The sequence below is a fragment of the Vanessa tameamea genome, chromosome 6, assembly GCF_037043105.1.
Source record: "Vanessa tameamea isolate UH-Manoa-2023 chromosome 6, ilVanTame1 primary haplotype, whole genome shotgun sequence".
NCBI lineage: Eukaryota > Metazoa > Arthropoda > Insecta > Lepidoptera > Nymphalidae > Vanessa > Vanessa tameamea.
The window spans coordinates 13,643,578-13,665,083 of record NC_087314.1 but is presented as its reverse complement, the minus strand read 5'-3'; the positions used below and the strand labels follow the sequence as shown (position 1 = coordinate 13,665,083).

Sequence of the window (21,506 nt, the reverse complement as noted above, 5' to 3'; positions counted from 1 at the left end):
AACCTGTTAACGTATGATAACTTATCAATTAACATAAATTAACGCCTGACCTATTTGAAGAGCAAAACAATGATATTTGTTTTGCTATCGAAGTTATCCGTTGGTCAGACGGCTTTGAAATTTATTATTCGAATAAGGTTCAAATATTTATTCTATCCGTAGCTATTCCGAGAATACCACTTCACTAAATATTCCTTTTGCATAAAGTAAGTAAATAACAGTCTGTATATCCCACTGCTGGACAAAGGTGGTGGTGTGTGTCTCCTTATTTTCACGAGAAGGTATAAAGAGGACTGGTTATACATGTAGCATATATTTTTATGATACAAGCAGTTTTCCTCACAATAATCAGTTAAAACTCACGCGTTCTTACAAGACCATGTCGGCTCGCTTTCGTATGTCTCTAGTAGAACCATAAAACGTTTGTTATCAAGAAGGTACACAGTACCTGAACTATTCAATCGATGGTGCCTAAGTTAAAGTATATTTGATTAGGGTCGCACTGCCGTCTGTAGTCCCTGTATGCTCATATTTATTTACTCTTTTATGAAATCTATTTCTAACGATACATTTTTGTACTTTTTTATTTCTATATTTTGTACTATTCTGTAAAATAAATGTTTATTTTATTGACAGTATTTCTATTGTATATCATTTAAGGATGCACTGGTTAAAAAATAATTGTATGTTCATTTTGAATTTGAAAAAAAAATCCTTTGTATTCCGGTTATCAGATAAATTTAAGAAAATTTGTTCGTAATAAATAAAACGAAATTGTATCGACAATTAATGAACGACTTACAAACAGTTTCTTATAATTTGTATATTGTTCTAACGAGTAATTCACTTTATTTATTGTATATATTGTAAATATTTTTGTGTAAATAAATATATTGTTTATTAACTACCTTTTTAGACTTTATTGTTCTAAACTCAATACAACTTCTTGTTGGTAGGGCTTTGTGCAAGCCCGTCTGGGTAGGTACCACCCCCTCATCAGATATTCTACCGCCAAACAGCAGTACTCAGTATTGTTTTGTTCCGGTTTCAAGGGTGAGTGACCCAGTGTAATTACAGGCACAAGGGACGTAACATCTTAGTTCCCAAGGTGACGCATTGGTTATGTAAGGAATGGTTAATATTTCTTACAACGCCATTGTCTATGGGCGGTGGTGACCACGTACCATCAGGTGGCCCATTGGCTCGTCCGCACACCGATATCATAAAAAAAAAAATTAAGCTTCTCGTAGTAAATAACACTTAAGTATACATACTCCCACTGGACTGTAACAAATTAAGAATTAGTTGAAATATAAAATTGAACAAATTATAATGAAATTACTTTATCAAAAGAGAAAATCAAGCAGACGGGGCTAATGAACTTAGCGAATACTTTTCCCAAATATACTATGACATAAAAAGAAACGAACTAACGCTACAACCCGTCCAGTTACTCTAAAATTCCAAGGCACTCCATTACTACTTAAGTATTTACGAGGCGGCAGTATCGCGATAATAGGTCTCGTAAAATAAAATAAATAATTAGAGCCGCGGCAAATTCATGAAATACTAATTCCGGGTGCAAGACGTTGTATTAGGGAAGCGATACACTTGTCCGGAATCGTATACTTTTAATATTTTTCTCATATGAAACGACATTGAAATGATAATATTGAAATAAAAAACAAAATTATTGATGATCAATAAACTAGATATATATTATAGGGATTATTACAAATAACCAATGCTTATGCTTTGAAGATATTATATAACATTGTACAAGTGTGGACGCAAACAAAGCTCTATTAGGAAATATAAATATATGTGCTATCATTTTTATTTACCCGATTGATGGAAATATGATTTCATATATATCATACATTTATAAATAAATTGTCCTCTACAGCGACACCGGGCGAGGAGGCGAATTGAAATACTCTAACCAGATGTTGGAAGCTCACTTAAGGGCTCAGAGTACGTGCGTCCTAAGTGTACTAAGGGTCCTGCGAGGCCGGACTTCAGGAACGCCTTTGCCGACCTCAAGAAATTAGTTTATATTTTCAAGAGATTAAAAACTACTAATCCGATAGATTGCCCTGTCATATTTTTTTATGTAATATTTTTTGAACGTCTTTATGCAATTATTAAACATAATCAATTAGATAGATATCAATACATATTTAGGTAGATAGACAGAAAATTGCCAGCCCGGGCGCATTCCAAGCGAATGTCATGAAAACTATTGGAAAACACGAAAATTTATATTAAAAATTGCAGATATTCAAAAAGTCTGCAAAATATTTATGATAAAAGGAAATACATAAAAGCTATTTTAAAAGTAATAGAAAAAAACTTAAATTGATATTGAAATTTATATATAAATATATTAAAACTAAAGTTCTTCATACTCTATGTTACCTAGAGAGCCGAGATGGCCCAGTGATTATAACGCGTGCATCTTAACCGATGATTTCGGGTTCAAACCCAGGCAAGCACCACTGAATTTTCATGTGCTTAATTTGTGTTTATAATTCATCTCATGCTCGGCGGTGAAGGAAAACAACGTGAGGAAACCTGCATCTGTCTAATTTCAACGAAATTCTGCCACATGTGTATTCCACCAACCCGCATTGGTGCAGCGTGATACAATATGCTCCAAAACCTTCTCCTCAAAGGGAGAGGAGGCCTTAGCCCAGCAGTGGGAAATTTACAGGCTGTTGATGTATATATGTATGTCTGATGATGATACTTTTAATTAAATATAAAAGATTAGAAGATATATCAATTTAATGTAAATTGTATTTTTAGCCCAAAAAAATTCGAAGAGGCACCGTGTTTTCATACTTGATCAAATTTTTACTGGCGGCGGGCGAAAAACAGATAAATAACTGGTTAACTGCCCTTACCCGCCACACGAGCATTTCTCGCCTGTCTGAGTACAATGATTACATATGGCCGTGTTACCGTATATTGCGGATAATATATGCGGCGTAAATTTAAAAAAACGGTACCACATCCGAACCTTTATTAAACAACGGTGTTTTGGCTTCTGAATGTTTCGAGGCTATCGCGACCGAGAGATTATTGAAATTGTAGTTTGAGTAAAATTAACTTGTTATTGTTTTTTCTAAATTTAATTGATCCATTTTTAAGAATCCACCCACAACCTAGTTTAGTAAATGAGGAGTAGCTATGAATCGGCAGCCAGTAACGCAATAGGCGACGAATGAGTGCTCAGATTAAAGCTCAACTAATTTGTCATAGTAACTCTATTACAATTACCACGAGTCGGGTTTTGTTAGAAATGAATCCTAGACCGCTATTTTTATCAATCAATCTTTTATGATCATAATATACGTACGCTGTTTTATTTAGGATCAAGGCTTCTCATATGTATTTCACGAATGTAAGTTCACTGTTAACTACTTGATCTATTTATTTATACTCCGCCCCGATCGTCATTAATATAAATATACTTTTTATATAAGATTACATACATTTATATTTATGTAAGCGTTAGGTAATTATAGAACTGTTGCTACAGTCATAGTTTCCTTATTTTACGAGATATCGATATTGTAATGTCAAAATAACAAGGATGCATGAAGATTTGTCTTATGTTTTTACTTTCTTTATAAATATCTTGAAGAAATACCATGACTTTAATACTGGGTTCTCTTCTTTTATATTTTTATTGTATCTTATTTTTTTCTATATACTTACGTTATAAATTAATAGTATATTATTATAAATAGCTGTTTAATTTTTTAATTGAATTTTAAGATGTTCCAAATTTCTCACTACTCGGAAGGTTTATAGCATAAATCGCTGATATATAGGATGCTAGAATACGTTGATGTTTAATAACAACTTTAACTTTTGCTACATTGTATATGGGCTCAATTTAGAATTCGAATCCAGGATAGAGGACCCGAATTCCACTTGACAGTCTGTAGCCGAAAAAGTTAGCCACTGGACAAACGAGTAATAATAATAATAAAGTATATACAGGCAGATTAAATCACACTTAAGTAATAAAGCGTAATTAAAGTACAATATAAACTTTTACGTGTACGTATAATAATAAAAATCTCCAGCTTAATTAGTTGTTGTCCGTATTTCTTGTGGTTTCCACGGTTAAGTGTGGGTCGTCCCTCAGCGAGCTACTTTGCCCTGCGTCTGTTTAATTACCGCGGGGGTGAATTTTGACACCCAGTTTATTCACGCCACCCGGACTTATCGTACCGAGTCTGGAGATGCGGTTTACAGTTCAAGACTAATCAGAAACATCTAGAATTTGTTGCTTCGTTTTAATTGTGTTCATTTAACATTAAGATAATACGTATAAGGGAACTCGATCCTGATTTCCTTATAAGTTCTTGTTGTTTTTAATCCATTGCTATGATTTTATGGTTTTCTATAGTGCATATCAAGTTATAAATATATTATCAAGATTGATTTATTATTGAGAGCCGAGATGGTGGTTAGAACGCGTGCATCTTAACCGATGATTTCGGGTTCAAACCCAGGCAGGCACCACTGAATTTTCATGGGCTTAATTTGTGTTTATAATTCGTCTCGTGCTCGGCGGTGAAGGAAAACATCATGAGGAAACCTGCATGTGTCTAATTTCAACGAAATTCTGCCACATGTGTATTCCACCAACCCGCATTGGAGCAGCGTTGGAATATGCTCCAAACCTTCTCATCAAAGGGAGAGGAAGCCTTAGCCCAGCAGTGGGAAATTTACAGGCTGCTAATGTATCAAGATTGGTTTAATTACTTTTTTTATAATAAAACAGAGCGTGAGCAATTCGATACACGTGATGTTTTTTTTATAAAATTCTTATTTGTAGTTAATTTTGACCTTGAAATAATTTCGAAGAAGCTTTCTAACTTACAATTTTATAACGGTACTAAATGTTAACTCCTGGGGATAAACCCATTACGCAGTTAAAATAAATATTCAGTAATGCCACCAGGCTACACTATAATACGTTACATATAAATACAATAAAGTATGCGCATTGCTCCATCAAGTATCCGCTGGGCATGGGCAAAATAAAATCACATTAAATGTATTTTATTCAAGTAAACTTTACAATAAAGCATTTTTGAAAAAGCAAGAATTTCGAAAAGCAGCCTCCGGCGTGTAGAAACAAAAAGTAACACGCATAATTGCTTTTTAAAATTACCCAGATTTAAAATAATCTATTTACAATTATTGTTCTTGAACAGTCTAACGTTGTAACACGAGCATCCGTTCAAAAAGTATCCCTAGAAGTACCCAAAGAATTTATTTTCTCTGAGAGAAAAGGTTTTGAGTGTATCCCACAACATTTCCAATAGATCATCTGGTGTTGGTTGATGAAGGAAAACGCTCTAAGGAAACTTGCACGTGTCGGATTCTGCCACCAACCCGTATTGAAACCGCAAGTTAGAATAACTTCCAAAGGTGATCAAGAGGAGGCGTAGGGGTCGTTTTAACTCAGCATTGGAAAATAAAAATAAATGAATCGACATTAAAGAGAAAATCTCTAATTATTAATAATTAAAAATATTTCTTTAAATATGTATAATTTTTGATATATTTATGTATTGAAATGAAATTTATATAATAACACATAACAAAATTAATATGTTTTCGTCAGAAATGTTATATAATACGGGGTTTTATATATTACAAAGAATAAAGTACCTTTTCATTAAGCCGTTCGTAATAAAGAACAATTAAAGAGTAGAAGGCTCAATGGGTCAAATTTAACCCTTTGTGCGGTTTCGCTCATCGAATCTAGTTGAATTTTTTACGTTCTATTTTTGTGTAATTTTTAACGAATGAGTGTTGAGTTTTTATTTTATATATCATATTTATTTCATATAATGTCTCAATTGATAAGAATTTATAAATAATAATTATAATTTACTCACTTACTTATTTAAGTGAGTAAGTACCAGCCTTTTTTTCGCTGGAAAAACACGTTACGCGTTGCCCTCACATGAAGTGGGGGCATGTGTGGTCCTCTCCGGTGCCGAGGACGCTGATTGCGCCCTAGTACACCACAATACCTACTAAAAAACCACGTGGGAGTTACGGGATCACTATCGCATACTACCGTGACGAAAGTACCACCCACTAAACAGATATTTCACTGCCAAAGAGCAATATTTAGTATTTTGGTATTGTAGTTCGAAGGATGAGTGAGTAAGTGTACAAAAACTAGTACACTTACAATATCAATGTGCTGGGTAGTGGTAACCACCTACCATCAGGCGGTCTATTAGCCAGTCCGCCTTCATATTATATGATAAACAAAGTTACAAGCGATCCTTATAAATATATGAAACAGGCCTCAGCGAATTATAACAGCGAGATAAGCTCGGAATCTCTAATTATTATCTAAACGACAACATACGAGCGACTCATGAATAATTTAATTGGTTCGCTGCAGTCCGAATGGAGGTTAACGGGCCCGTGTTCACATCACGTGCCATTTTCTGACAGCCTAGGGGTCCTTGTTAATTTTGATAGTGTATTAACCGAGTGCACTCGCTTCTGCAATTTGAAGCGTCACGGGAAAATACCGTGCGAGATGTTGATAGGCTCAATTGTTTGGAGTCGTGTACACTTACGATCTTTATATAAACAATTTGGTAATAGCATTTCGTTTGAAGCATGAGTTATCTAAGTGCGTCACACGTCTGGGCAAATTGTTTCTCTTGAAGACAGATTTGGAAAAGAAGAGGAGATTAGGTTGGGTACTTATTATTTATATTTACTATTAGGTGAGTCGAAAATTTAACCAATAAATAAGCTAACTAGTTTCCGAACTTAGTATCTCAGATATTGGAAACGATTAACTACCGAGTTTCTTGTCAGTTCTTCTCGGTAGAATCTACATTCCGAATCGGTGGTAGCTTTATTTTTAATAAAATCCTGTAAAATGACTATTCGATTCAAAGCTGCTTGTAATACTGCCTACTCGAATAAAGTATATTTGATTTTGAGTTCAGTTTGAGTTTTATTAGGTTTTCTATGACGCTTTCTGTAATACTGATAACACGTATGTAATATTTCATGATTTAGAAGAGAAGACATGAAAGCAGCTACATTATGCCAATAGTTATCTACATATTTATATACATAGTATAGTATACATAATATTATATTCTCTATTGGTTTACGAGGTGTAAAGCATGTTTTTTCCGACATCATCAACAATCGTCGTCATACTTCAACTAATTTTCATAAAATCTTAACGAATTACACTTAATCTTTCGTCATAAATTACTCTGTCTATTGGTAAAAACCGTGTGAAACTATGTTTAGTAGCTTTTAAGTCATTCAAACAAAAACACAGACGGGTAGTGGGGTAAACTTTATTTTATAATATATAGTAGCAACCTATTTAAAAGTTCGTCGCCTCCACCGCTTGTTAGAGGCCTCTACTGTGTTTTAATAAACTCATTAGTTTTTGGACTACATCCTGGCATATTCTGTTCAGATCTGCGTGTTCTTCTCAACTCATAATAATTATCCGCTTATTAGGAAGTCGTTAGTGTCTTTGTTAAAAGCATGTTACATTAAAACAAGATAGGCTTGTTTATTAGTTAAGGACAATATATTATTGTCAAAAGATTTTATTATTCGTATACGTTCGTATGTTTCAGTTTATTATCAAAATACCAAATTCCTACCAATTTTATTCGTATTGAAAGTGTACATTAAATACAAATTTATTCGAAGTATAAATGACTCGAAGTCGGCTTATATTTTATTTATAATATAATATCGTATAATAAATAATTCGTCTCATTATATACCGTGGAACAGCTCTATGTGTTAATTATAAAATTAAAATCGTTCTATGTATTCCCAAACCTTTAACTTCATTTCGCCTTCAATATCGAGGCGTAAAATTTAATAATTGAGTACACGGCTCAATTAAGCAATAATTAAGTAATTTTAATAACATTTTTGACCCGGATACGATGCGCCATTCGGGGTGGCTCGGAATAATACGAAGAGTTGGAATCGTTCATATTTTTTACCTTAATTTAAAGATCATTTTTCATGGATGCTCAAGAGCCGATGGCTAGTGACTTCCTAACTTAAACCGAAGATTGCCAGTTCAAACCAAGGCTGATTATTTATTTTCTCAATCAGTGTCGCCTAATCCAAATATATTGTGTTGGTATTAATAGAATATATCGTGAGGAAACCTGTTTGCATTTCACGTATGTAAAATTGACTGAAAATCTGTAAATCACGTTCGTGTATTATTTGTATTGTATTTATTTATAAGCGTTGACCTCACGATTATGTATTTGTATCAACAATTATATATACTTAACTGAAACTTTTAAAATTGAGAATCGGATTCTGATATAAATCGAACATTAAGTAATAAAAATTAATGAAACCAGAAAGAAAAACGTATGTAAAGAGTACTATACCTAAGCTACTAAAGTATTGGTAAGTAATCTTAAAATGTTCAAAAATCAATTACATTTGATTTAAAAAATACGATTATGTTAAGTAATAAAAATGGCCGTCACAGTTGGATGTAAATTTTGGAAGTTGAAATAATTAATATATTTTTGCAATAAATATTTGCCTTCACGTCATACACGTCGGGTTTACCCCTGAATCTCTCCAATAGAGGATTCACAAGAAAAAAATGATCATGAGAAATGAAGAGCATTAAGCTGTTAAATGTAAATAGTCATATTATAATTACCACGATAAGCATTGTATATTAACTCGTTTTACTTACTCAAAGGGTTACATTTGAAACTAAGCTTAATTAACCTTATAAATACTACTTTGTGAGATTCCATCTTCTAGGTCATGTCGTCTCTTGAATGTAATAATTAAATATTATTATTTCATATTTCAGCCTTTACAAAGTAGGTTAAAATAAGCGAGTATTTTAAATGGCGACGTTTCAGACGATTTTCTGCCAATTGCCGTGAAGTACCTCCCCTAGGGAAATCTTCTCTTGCCTACTCCTAGATGAAACGGCAAGCGTTTTGAAAACGGAACCACTTCTTTCATGGTCTGGTAAAGTATAATTAGTGTGAGACCTTATATTTCGAATTTTTCGAATGTGTGTGTATTCTGATGACAACTTCTAATCCTTAAATGATATGATAGGAATAATAATACCTTGTTGTTCAGTTGAAAAGTTCTTCAGGAATAAACTGAAACGTATCATTTTGTTGAACTGATTAAAATATATAAATAGATTACGTCGAATGTATTTTTTAATATTGAAATTATTTAATAGAAATTCAAATATAAAATAAATATTATACAAAATATTTTAACGATGTTCCATGAAAGGCAAATTTTAACAATTCACAAAAAGTCTACATTTCTACGGTATTTCTAACCCCAATATAAATTCCGTATTAAATTTAACCTTACACCGTTTTTTATTACACGCAATAAATACCACCTTGCTATCTACCATCTCCCCACCACATAAATTCACTATCAATACACTATATTTAGATCTCTCGTAACTTGGTGCCGAAACACTCACATGAGATTAGAAAGATACACTGGCGGCACTTTATACTTTTTGTCGAGAAAATTTGGAGCTCCGAATACCAATATAGTACTCCTGTCTCCATTTTTCGTTTGAATAAACGAGGGTAACTTTGCACATTTAAAATGCACATGTTGGAAGTCGAATACTGAATTTTAGAGCACTCTTTCCGATGCAATTTTAGAATAAAGTATTTTGTATTAATATACCTTTGTTTTGTGAAACAGAATCGAAACGAATATGTGAATAATTTAATTCAGCGGCTTGCATTCCATTCAAGATCAAAAAAAAAAATAAATAACGTTTGTAAATTCAATTTATTTCAAATATAAAATAATATTAAAAATACATACGTACATATTTGTTACCGACTTTAGATATTTAGATTTTGATAAATTGTTTAATAAAGCGGAAATATTACAATACTTTAATAAATCACAAACTATATCCTACAAATATTTTAGTATTTCAATTGATTCTTTCTTTATTTGATTTAAATATTTATTAGATTTTAATATGGTTTTTATTTTGACTCGAAATTAAGCAATTAAAGTCGGATAAGCAGCCGTTCGTTTGGCTATATACGAATCAGAAAGGTGTGCTGACAAATAAATACCTACATAACACTATAAAGTCGATACTTCGCTTATAAACCGAAGCCTATATACCGATTACGGTGTTTCCAACTTAAATAAAGATGAAATTCCTTACAAACTTTAATTTCCAATTTTAACTCTTTAGGGGATGAATTATCGTTAGCAGTTTCACGACTAACTTTTATTTATAAAGTATGCCTATATACCAATTTAACCCTAAGGTGATTAATTTTCAAAAAATCTTTGGCATCTTTTGCCAAACCTCATTGACATAAGCCTCAATATCGATTTCCATATTTCTAATATCAGAAACGATTAATTTTCGGTTTGGACATGTACAGGTTATATAGTTTATATATTTGATTTTATATTATACAATAAAATGTAGCTGAATTTGAGATCGTCCGGTGTAGATTTGGCGCGGCTTTGATACGCATACTATTAATTTAGTAGCGTTTCAAAACTGATCAAATTATGTGTAATATTTAAATAAAACTTACTTTGTATGTGCCAAGATGTTCGACGACGCATGGCAGACTCGCATCGCGGCCAAGCGCCACTGTCACGTTAGGTATCGGCTCAGCGAACCTTGGCTCCTCTGTTAAAACTGTAATAAAAAAATACTATATTAGTAGACTTTAATTATTTTATTCATAAGCATTAGCTTTTGTGTTATATTATATATATTATAAGCATTAGCTTTTAAAGTACCTTAAATACATTATACATTTAATATGGATCAATATGGCCCTCTACAGGATGTCACTTAAATGAATATTTTCGAAGATATTACAGATTTAAAATGCAGGTATATAGCAGTTTGTATTGTCTAATGACAAAAAATGTAAACGTTGTAAGACATTCTGTAGTATATTTAGTATAAGCATTGCACCCGCGCGAAGCCGGGGCGGGTCACTAGTAATATTATAAATGCGAAAGTAACTCTGTCTGTCTGTCTCGCTTTCACGCCAAAACTACTGGACTGATTTAAATGAAATTTGGTACACAAATAGTCTAGAGTTTGAGAAACGACATAGACATACTTTTTAATTGGAAAAATGTGTTGTAAAGGGTTGAAAAGGGCGATGAAAGTATTGTCATTTTTAGAACTAAAAGCATAAAACTTATATTTTAGGCTTTTTATCTACACTTATAAAATAACATATCATGACCACTCAGGAGGGAATTTTGGATATTCTACTCCTAAAGGGATGAAATACGGGTTGAACATTCCAATCAATCAATTAAATCAATTTTATTCAAGTAAACTTCACAATGAAGCGTTTTTGAATCGTCGATATTTAAATACTACCACCGTTTCAAAAAGCAGCTTCCATCGAGAAGAAGCGGCTAGAAACTCGCATAGTTGTTCTTTTCAAATAAACAGATTTACAATGCTGTTTTTTTACAATAATTATTGTCTTATGATGGAACCCGAGCCTATCCAGGCCTTTTTTTTCTAAAAAGTATTTTTTAATGAATAATAAGATTTATTTATTAATTTAGTCTTAATAAATTTAAAATTTGTATAGAAGTCCGTCATTTTTTAAGTTAGAAGCATGAAACTTAATTGTAAATATATTCATATTCTTCGCGAGCACAGCCGCTGGTAACAGCTAGTTTAACATAATAACAGTTCTAGTTAAACATATTCTGTCATAATAATTAATAAGCCATCCCTGTTTGGTGGTATTTTATGCCAGTACTAAACTGAACTCTTAGTTCCCAAGGTTTATGTGACAGTTTAAAATTACTTAAGGGGCTCAGTTAAGTAATATGGTTTTAATATTTGTGTATAGAATCATAAATTAGCATGACTTTCTAAAAAGCATTACAAATCTAAATTTAAATATCCGAAACTACACAGGGAAGATACGCAAAACTACTAAAATAAAACTGATTATAAGTAATTTTAAAGACGCTTTTTGTATTTTAAAACAGCTATGAATGGAACTGTGACGTGACAGGCGAAACATTCTTCATTAACTTGGGTAAAGCTGATAATAGGCGCTTTGTAAAATATACCAATAATGATGCTTAAGCAATTTTCAGAGTATTCAAATTAATAAATATAAACTAAACTTTAAAATTGGCTTAATTTTGGATAAATTATGAGATGGAAAAAGGGTCTCATAAAGATAGACTTCTAGGTGGTCTGGGTTGAAAGTGTGGGATAAAACTGGTGTTATATTAATAAAATAGGTTTTTACGTTTCTGGAACAGAAAATTTATTTTGATTAGTCATATTTCTTTTTATGGAATTTTCTAGTCGCACTAAATGATTGCAAGTAATAATTGCGTTTTAAGTTCTTAAATAGTATAAAATAATAAAACTTTATGTAAAAAAGGTGATGTTATTTTTGAATTTTCAAGACCTTACTATTTTTAAATAAAAACTCCCTTCAAAAGTCCAGAGGGCTTATCTCTCGTATTCTTAAATGATTTATAAATAGAGAATAATATATTTGTTCAGTATATGTCTAAAAGTAAACCTTCATTGTTATCAATCTTCAAATTATATTCAGTTTCGTGAGTCATATTTGTTACTATAAATGATCACATGAGATTGAATCATGTAAAATCGTTTAAATATGATCTAAATACAGAAAAAAAAAAATTTAGTTTATTTAATATAGAGATTTTTTATATTTTATTTCGCCACAGTACAGTGCTCTCGAATTTTAATTGGAGTGCCACGGCTTGTAAAACATTTTAACATAGTTTAATAAAATTTCGGACGATAGAAATTCTAAGCACAAAGCATACCTGTCTGTGTGTCGTCATAACATCGACGGTAATATAATATTTGACATATTTTATATTTATAACACAAAAAGCTAATATTATAGATAGCTCTATTATTAACGAGGCTTAGGGGAAATTAATAAAATCATCATATATTTTTGATGATATCATTTGACATCTATGGTCCACTGGAGGTCAGTCCGACTCGTATGCCGTGACGGCAAACGACAGACAGCTCTGTCAAATCCCCTTACCGCCAACGATCTCTACTCGTGTGTAGACATCGTCGATGTGTGCGTATCGCGTAAACCATATTTTTATTACTACTTCGTTTGTAATACTAATAAAATACAATTATTTAATTTTCGAAACTTTTGGTTTTACTTATTTCATTTCATATTTTTATTCTTCTAATGACCATAAAGTTATACTCTATTCCAAACATAATAGGAAGAAATTCCAAATAAGCAACATTTGGCAGTAAATTGACGCGATGTCATTGGTCGAGAGCTTGATTAATCTGCGAAATTAATGATGTTTGCGAAAAAATGGCGCTTTGACGACGTCAATGAAACTATGATCGGAATTTTGGAAGTATAATTAAAGTGTAATTAAGTAGTTACGTGTAGTAGTGTTGTATTATAAATAAATATATATTAATCATAAACTCTTAGTAGTGCACAATATAGCTGAATTATTAGCAAATCGCATGAAATACGTAAATCTACGATTTGTTTATCTTTATTCCAACTTCAATTGCAATAGGCTCTAGATTTTCCCATGTGCCATGAATCCCATAACAACATTTTTTTAAAGTGCAGTCAAAAATATTTAATAAAAATACAGATAGTAGTAATAATATATATTATTAATAAATATTCTTAAGATATTATACAAATTTTACACAAAACATTTTAATTTTAATTTAAGCCCAAGCATTACCACTAAATGTTTGTATTTAATTTCTGTTTGATAATCATCGTCAGAAAAACTGCATGATTCGTATGTCAAATTGCCGCATGTGTGACCTCAGCAGAGTGACTTTTTTTATACTAAATACCTAATGATATCAATTATAAACCCTTCTCTGAAATATACGTTTGATAAATAGAATCAGTATTTTTTGAGAATATAGTGGAAAAATAGAATATTATATACATTGTATATATTACACATACATACAAATATGGAACGAATAGAGGGCTGCCTTTTTTTTAAGTCGGTTATAACGATAAAACTAAAAACCATGAAGAAAACTTACAGTCCTGATTAGAGACGTAAATATTGACATTTTAAATTGCTGTTAATGCTGTTTTTTTTTAATGATATACGTAGGCGGATGGGCGGATTAAGTAAGTGGTCACCACTTCCCTTAGACATTGGCCCTGTAAGAAATATTAACCATTCCTTATATCGCCAATGCTCCACCAACCTTGGGCACTATGTTGGCCTTCGTGCATGTAGTTACACTGCTCACTCACCCTTCAAACCGGAACACAACAATATAAAGTATTGCTGTTTGGTTTTAGAATATTTGACGAGTGGGTGCTACACCTACGTAGAATTGGTGTGCAAGCCAGTCCTAATAAAGTCCTACCATCAAGTGCTGATCAATTTGCATTACTAGGTTCAGTCCTTGAGCTAGATGAGCGACAGTATTTGATTCTATTATATCTTCCTATATTATGTTATATAACATATTATGATAATAATATTATGTTATATATCACCCGACGTGTTGCATTATTTCTCACGTCATCAATAAAAACGTCGAATTTGGAACCGATCAATCTCCTACGTGTCTTTTCTGACATGCGTTATATTTACAAAATATTTTGCTCAACTAACGTAAATATCGTAGATACGGGTACCTGACAGTGGTTAGGAAACGTATACCTAAACTGAAGTTTAGGGGGTTTAACCACGGGCAAGTATCACTGATGATTTTTCATGTTGTTGATTTCCACCCAGATAATTAATAATTCAAATATTTTATTAAATAATCAATTATGTTATAACTTGTGAAAAAAGAATAACCAGTGGCGCTTCTTAACAGGGTCTCGTTTTTAAATTACGAATTTAAATCAACGGTGCACAAGAGTCTATTTAAATAAAGTATTTGTATGTGATTTGTGCTTGATTTTCCTTGTAATTCATCTCGTGTTATTATTTATTGCTACTATTAAAGAAGAAAATTCTGTCAATGGACTTAGTAATCTCTGGTTGGTGGATACACGTGTGGCAGAATTTCATTAAAATTAGTCACATGCCTAACTAAAGACGAACTATCGAGGTCGTCACGTGGGTTTTCTTCCATTTTAGAGTCTTTTAATTTTATATAGGATCAAGGGATATACAGACCCCGTAGCTACTTTTTTCGTAGTATTAAAATAGGAGGAGGAGAATTAGTATACGTAAGTTTCTTGGACCCTGGGTAAGTAAAAGACTAATCAGTATAACCCAACAGTATCTTCTGACTTGAAGGACGACATCTTGCACATACAACTGTGGCGACCCAACTCATTTGTAAGCTTATTATTTTAGTTAAGAAAAACAGCAATCGGAAATACCTTCTTGAATTATAATATAATTTGAGAATTAGTGACAGTGAAGCATAGAGGAGCTAGTTCTAAACTTACAACAAATGAACTAACTCTGAACTATACCGCATACATTCAAATTGATTGATGCCACATCGTCACCGTTCCTCAAAGACACGCCAAGATATGTGGAGCAAGATTTAATTACTGAAGTTGAGAACCCTTCAAAATATTGTCTTCATTAAGATGCGCCCTTTGAGCTTGTTTTATTTGAAAAGTTTTCATGTAATTTCAAAAAGTTAGTTAGCCTATAACAAGTTTCATTTACGATTGTCGCCTCACGTCGTCAGCTTCATGTTGGTCTAACTTTTTTTGTTAGTGTCATAAATTTTTCACTTTCAAAATGACACATATCCTATAAAAAAAACATTGAAATAACATGCATCGATTTCTATTCTGTATATTAAACAGTTTCGTTGCAAGTAATTCATTTAGTATCTGTGATAGTTAAAATAGATAAATTTAGATACATTTGTGAAATTTCGTAAATTGTCATAATCCGTAGTAAGTGACGCAGACAACTAGTTAAATAACCTTTCAATTAATAGCACAACCATGCTACTAAGCATTTCAGTATTCAGGCAAACATTAAGACAATAAATCTTCCGTTTATAGAATAGGGTAATATGCTTTTGATCTCTGAAAATGAGATTTGTTTATTGTTTATGCGTTTCTCGATTATCCTAGTAGTTTTATATAAATTTAACGTTGTAAATTTAACTCAGAACAAACGTAGACCGTATATAACTTTTAAATAATAGTTTATTGAAGTTTTTGGAAAAAAAAAATTTTATTAGAGCGACGCTTTTCAGGCGATGCCTTGCTGAGTTAAAATTATTATAGAAAAATGTGCAACGGCGTTTATTTATCTTTTATACATAAATCACAGCGCTTTGAATATATTACGAGATGTTACAAAGATCGCATCAGAAGACATTTGATTCTTGGTTCGGTACTTATGTATATATATATTCTTTTTCTATCTGTACCTCATTTTTCTTCTTTTAAACAACTGAACGAATTTTGATATAACTTTAACTAATAGGAAGAGTAATAACGTATATTACATTTATAATTATTTGGCAAAAGTGGCTGATGACTGCAACTATTTTGTCAGACTAACTCAGGCTAACCTTGCGGAGATATATCAATGGAATTTAGTAAAAATTCTTGGTTTCAACAGCAAATGTCTATCTTCTAAGGTACATTAATAATGTCAATTTTTATCTATGACAAATTTGTTAAAAACTGTATGTCATTTGGTCATCAATTTTCTCATAACCATTCTTAATCCTTATTCAAACTATAACATGGGTAAGTTACGTTTTGCTTTTTATAAAGATTAAATCGTATTTAACAATATTTAACAACATTCGCATTAATATAGAGAACATATCATCGTTTCCAAATTATGTGCTACAAAATTAAACGTTCGTTGCATAACAAGCGATTGAAAAATTGGCTTTCATTCTTTTCATTCACTCACGAAGCAAATATAATCGGATTTGGTTTTTTATGCTGTCTTTACTTAAGAGTAAAGACAGTTACACGTACACTGAGACATATTCTAAGTACGCGCGTCAATCATACTAATGTGAGACTGAATAGAACCATGAAATTAAAATATTGACTTTGACATTTAATGCCGTGGACATTATTTGATCTATATTTCACAATAAAATTATTATTAATATTTCACATTTATGGCACGCCTCTATAATCAAATAAATAAATAAACGTCCAAAAATAAATATACCTATTAAATATTTCTTGCTAGGCGCCCTTTTCATTCGTTCCACGTTCAGGGCTAGGGTGGGTCGCTATTTATATTATAATAAGAAAACCTAAACATTAGATTCAAAATATATTCCAAATAAACGTTTGTACAACTACTATTAAATCCTCATTTTAGAAGATTAATTTCAAAGGAAATCTGCTCACGATTCATAAAATAGGTCCTTCCTAGAACATCTAAGAAACTTAATAGTTAGTTCGTATTCATCAATCATAATTTAACTCAAATTTTTCCATATTTATTTCGACACAAACTCTTTCATCAAAACGTTCGAACTATTCAGTTTCTTGGACGTTTTTCCCGGTAGAATATTGTTCCCGAACCAGTGGTAGCTTTAGATTTAATTCAGTACTTAACATGACGATTCAAAAGTGCTTTTATGAGTTTCTACATTTGAATACATAATAATTTGATTGATTAATTATTTTTATCTTTTACATAAATGTAGGAAATAAATATCTGTGTAATACTAAATGTTAATTGAATAAATATAATAATTACTTATTCTATGAATGTAACAAAGCCGATATGAATTACTATTAGTTCGTGCAGGCTTGTATGGGTAGTTTTACTACTGTGCAATGATTCTATCACTAAAAAGCAATTTCTATTACTGTGTTTCGGTTTGGAGGGTAACTGATCTAGTGTAATTAAATCCAAAAGAGATAAGATCTTCGCTGCTATCTTGCATTGGAGCACGAAATAGATACGTTAGTAAGCATTTACCATTCGGTAGCCCAATTGATAATATCACTTCCTATATTTAGCAATCATTAAAATAAATAGACTTTTTTTCATATTTTCTCTCGATATTTACATTCCGATTCAATGGCACTTTAAAATGAAGTTGTGTTATAAAATATCGAAAAATACATGCTCGTAAAAGCCACTTGAACAAGAAAAACAATTTTAATTTTTAACATTTTGAATTGATCGTTAAACTCACCTTGACATATGATCGTGATGATTTGTATAAGGCTGATAGCAAAACTCCTGAAGGGTCCGCGTTTCCCGCTCATGGTGGCATCAGAGCTCTTGTCTCATCAATCACTTAGCGATCGACGGGCGGCGGCTCCCTCATATCGACAATTCAGCATCTGAAAATAAAGAAGACGTAAATAAGTAAAATAAAGTCACTGGTGGTAGGGCTTTGTGCAAGTCCGCCTGGGTAGCTACCACCCACTCTTTAGATATTCTACCGGCAAACAGTAGTACTCAATATTTTTGTATTCCGGTTGGAAGGTTGAGTGAGCCAGCGTACAGGCAATAGGGACATAACATCTTAGTTCCCCAGGTTGGTGGTACATAACCATTCCTTTCAACGCCATGTAAGGAATGATTATTGTCTTACAGTTCCATTTTCTTTGGGCGGTGGTGACCACTCACAACCAGGTGGCCCATTTGCTCGTCCGCCTACCTATTTTATAAAAAAGTTATTTAACCTTATTTAAATGGGACTACGTTAAAATATTAATAAAAGTAGATTAAATTCTCATACCCAACAGTGGGCTCTAAGCTAAAAAGTAAATAATGATGACGAACATATATATATTTCAATATTAATCTGAATGCTTACGTAAAGCTGGCTAACAAAGACAAAGATCGAATTTACCACATAAATAATTCACAAAACGTACGTATTGTTTAGTATCCTTGAATTTAAACAAACTCGAATTTATAAACATCAATCATAATTAGCTGTTACACTCATACTTAAGGGATTGAAAGAAAATACTATATTTTTAAGATGTCCAAAATAATTTATTTACAATTAAATTATGTATGTACATTATCGAGTCTGATCTACAGTTACTTTAACGCATTTATCTCTGGATTTCTTTAAGAAAAGCGATTTGAAAAAAATTCAAGATTTTCATGACATTGGTTAAATATGGTCTATCACATACATCACGCTACGATGATCAGCATCTAAATGTAACCTTGCGGAATGACAATTAATTAAAATAAAAGATAAACTGTTTGCAACCACTGACACTGCAAACATAGTTGGTAGTATTTTATTTGAGTTTAGTTAATGTTTATGAGACTATGCGCGTTTATCGGTCTTAACGTAAGATTGTTTCTTAAGAAACTGGAAGCGCCAATAGTCAGCGTCTGCTTTGTTAAACAAGGCAGAGGTGCTGTACATTTCGTAGCTCCGAAGGTCTAAGAGTTTCGTAATTGTTACTACACAAACTTATTTTCAGGAATGTCGCTATTCTATAAAGGAAAGATGAATTGGCTGATGTCATTCTATAATTTAGTAAATTGAACGGTGCCGCCGAGTTAAAACTAGGCGTTTCATTGATTGGCTAATCAAACAAGTTGGCTGCGACATATAGTCATTAGTAAAATTTGTTCGCATCGTATACATGGCTTATTTCCTTTATTGCCGACAGAGAGATAAATTTGTATAAGCCCAAATTAAGAACATTCTCATTGCTTAAATTAATAAACTCGTGAACTTTGTCGTATTTTTAATATTTATTATTAGGAGAGATAAATTTAATTTATGTCTTTTCAATATGTACCATATCTATATAAATGCATAAAATTTCGGAACTTAATTATCATAGTGCATATCATAGATTAAATATTCCAGAGAACTCATAACATTAATTTGCCTTTAGTCTACGTTATTTGATCGCATTACTATTATTGTATAGTATTAATAGCTGTGCCCGCGACTTTCCACCCATTCCAGAGACCAGCCATTCCAGAGATTAGTCGGAACAAACAGACAGACAGATAGACAAATATTGAAAAATATGTTATTTTAGTACATGTACCGTGCATACATACATATGCATTTAGTAAAAAGCGGTTATTTTAATACTACAAATAGACAGTGCAAGTTTATTATATTTATAGATTAAGACCATTCGTCTATATTTCCATAGACTTCCCTATCGCTCTTATTAGAATCATAGCTTTTATTAAAACACTTAATAGCCAATGCGTGTCACGAACATTGGTAATATCCCGGAGTAAGTGTTTGTTTATTAATTAAACGTTATTCAAAGCGTAACACAGGTTGTCGGTAATGTGAGAATTCAGTAATTACATTGTAACAGGCAAACTAATTTGTTGCAGAATTTACTATTACTAAAACATGATAATTGAATATAAACTATCTCTGTTTACACAACGAGTTAATGGGATTTCAATGGACATATATTTTTAAATATAATCTCACTTACGTACCTCGTTGATCTGTTAGGTTAGTAATTAATTTGTCGGGCTGTATATCGTGCTAAAAGCTAATTGTAAAAATAATAATAGATCAAAATTATTCTATATTAAATGATGGATATGACAAAAATTCTTTGATGTACATAGGAATGTAAAAGATTATTTTTTTTTATAATAATTTTTTTTACTGATTCTTTTGTTTGAGTACCTTTGATAGTTTCAAGGTTAATTGACTACATGCAGGCGTTCTACTTAAGAAAAGAGAATGGTCTTACATAAAAGTGGGTTTGATTGACTCTGAAATTATTTCCTGTAAAATATAAAAATCGTTTAATAGAATATACGTAACTAGTTTTATATGCTATATATTTTTGGTAGGGTTAGCATTAAACTTTGGTTCACACGTATTGCTAACATATGATGGCATCTTTATAGCTCCGAACTAAAACGATATGCGGGAGGAGGATCGCGCCGCGAGTGTTGATATCCTATTTACGTTCTATCGAAGCTATATAACGTAGCATTTTTATTCAATGGAAAATTAACATTTTCAAGCTCAATTTTACGTTAGAGTAAAGTAAAAGGGGACAGTTTGTAAATGTCCCACTAACGGGCTAAGTCCTCCTCTCCATTCAAGGAGAAGGGTTGGAACTTATTTCACCACGCTGCTCTAATACGGATTGGTGGATACACTTGTAGAATTTCATTGAAATAAGATTTTTTCTTTCACCGCTCAAGTTAAATTATAAATAGAAATTAAGCACATGAAGAAACATTGTTATTCCCCTGATTTAAACCCCTGATCATCGTCTGAAAAAGTTAAGTATATTCTATAATATGTAGGTTCCACTCTTACAGAGTCACAACAAGGTCCAAACCTCGGAAGAGGAGAGGAGAGAGGAGGTGTCTTTTGCCCAGCAACGGGACAGTTATCGATGTTACATTGCTTTCAAAATAAGTTTTGAAACTGTTACAAATTTTCTCGCTAAATACATTAAATTTTATTTCAAAGTAAGTGGAAATAGAAG

At 32.0% G+C, this 21,506-nt stretch overlaps 1 protein-coding gene across 4 annotated transcripts in view; it reads right to left on the bottom strand.

Annotated features, from left to right (window-relative positions):
- The window catches only part of LOC113403215 (lachesin-like), a 73,316-nt gene that overhangs the window by 27,295 nt on the left and 24,515 nt on the right, over positions 1–21,506 (bottom strand). For 3 of the 4 annotated variants that reach the window (XM_064215105.1, XM_064215104.1, XM_064215106.1), the window contains exons 2-3: positions 18,233–18,383; positions 10,647–10,753 (exon numbers count right to left, since the gene is read on the bottom strand). In XM_064215105.1, the coding sequence (XP_064071175.1) occupies positions 10,647–10,753; positions 18,233–18,305 (180 nt within the window). In that variant the 5' untranslated portion in view covers positions 18,306–18,383. Of the gene's footprint in view, positions 1–10,646; positions 10,754–18,232; positions 18,384–21,506 lie in introns of those variants that run through there. The other variant, XM_026643687.2, reaches the window with a different exon arrangement.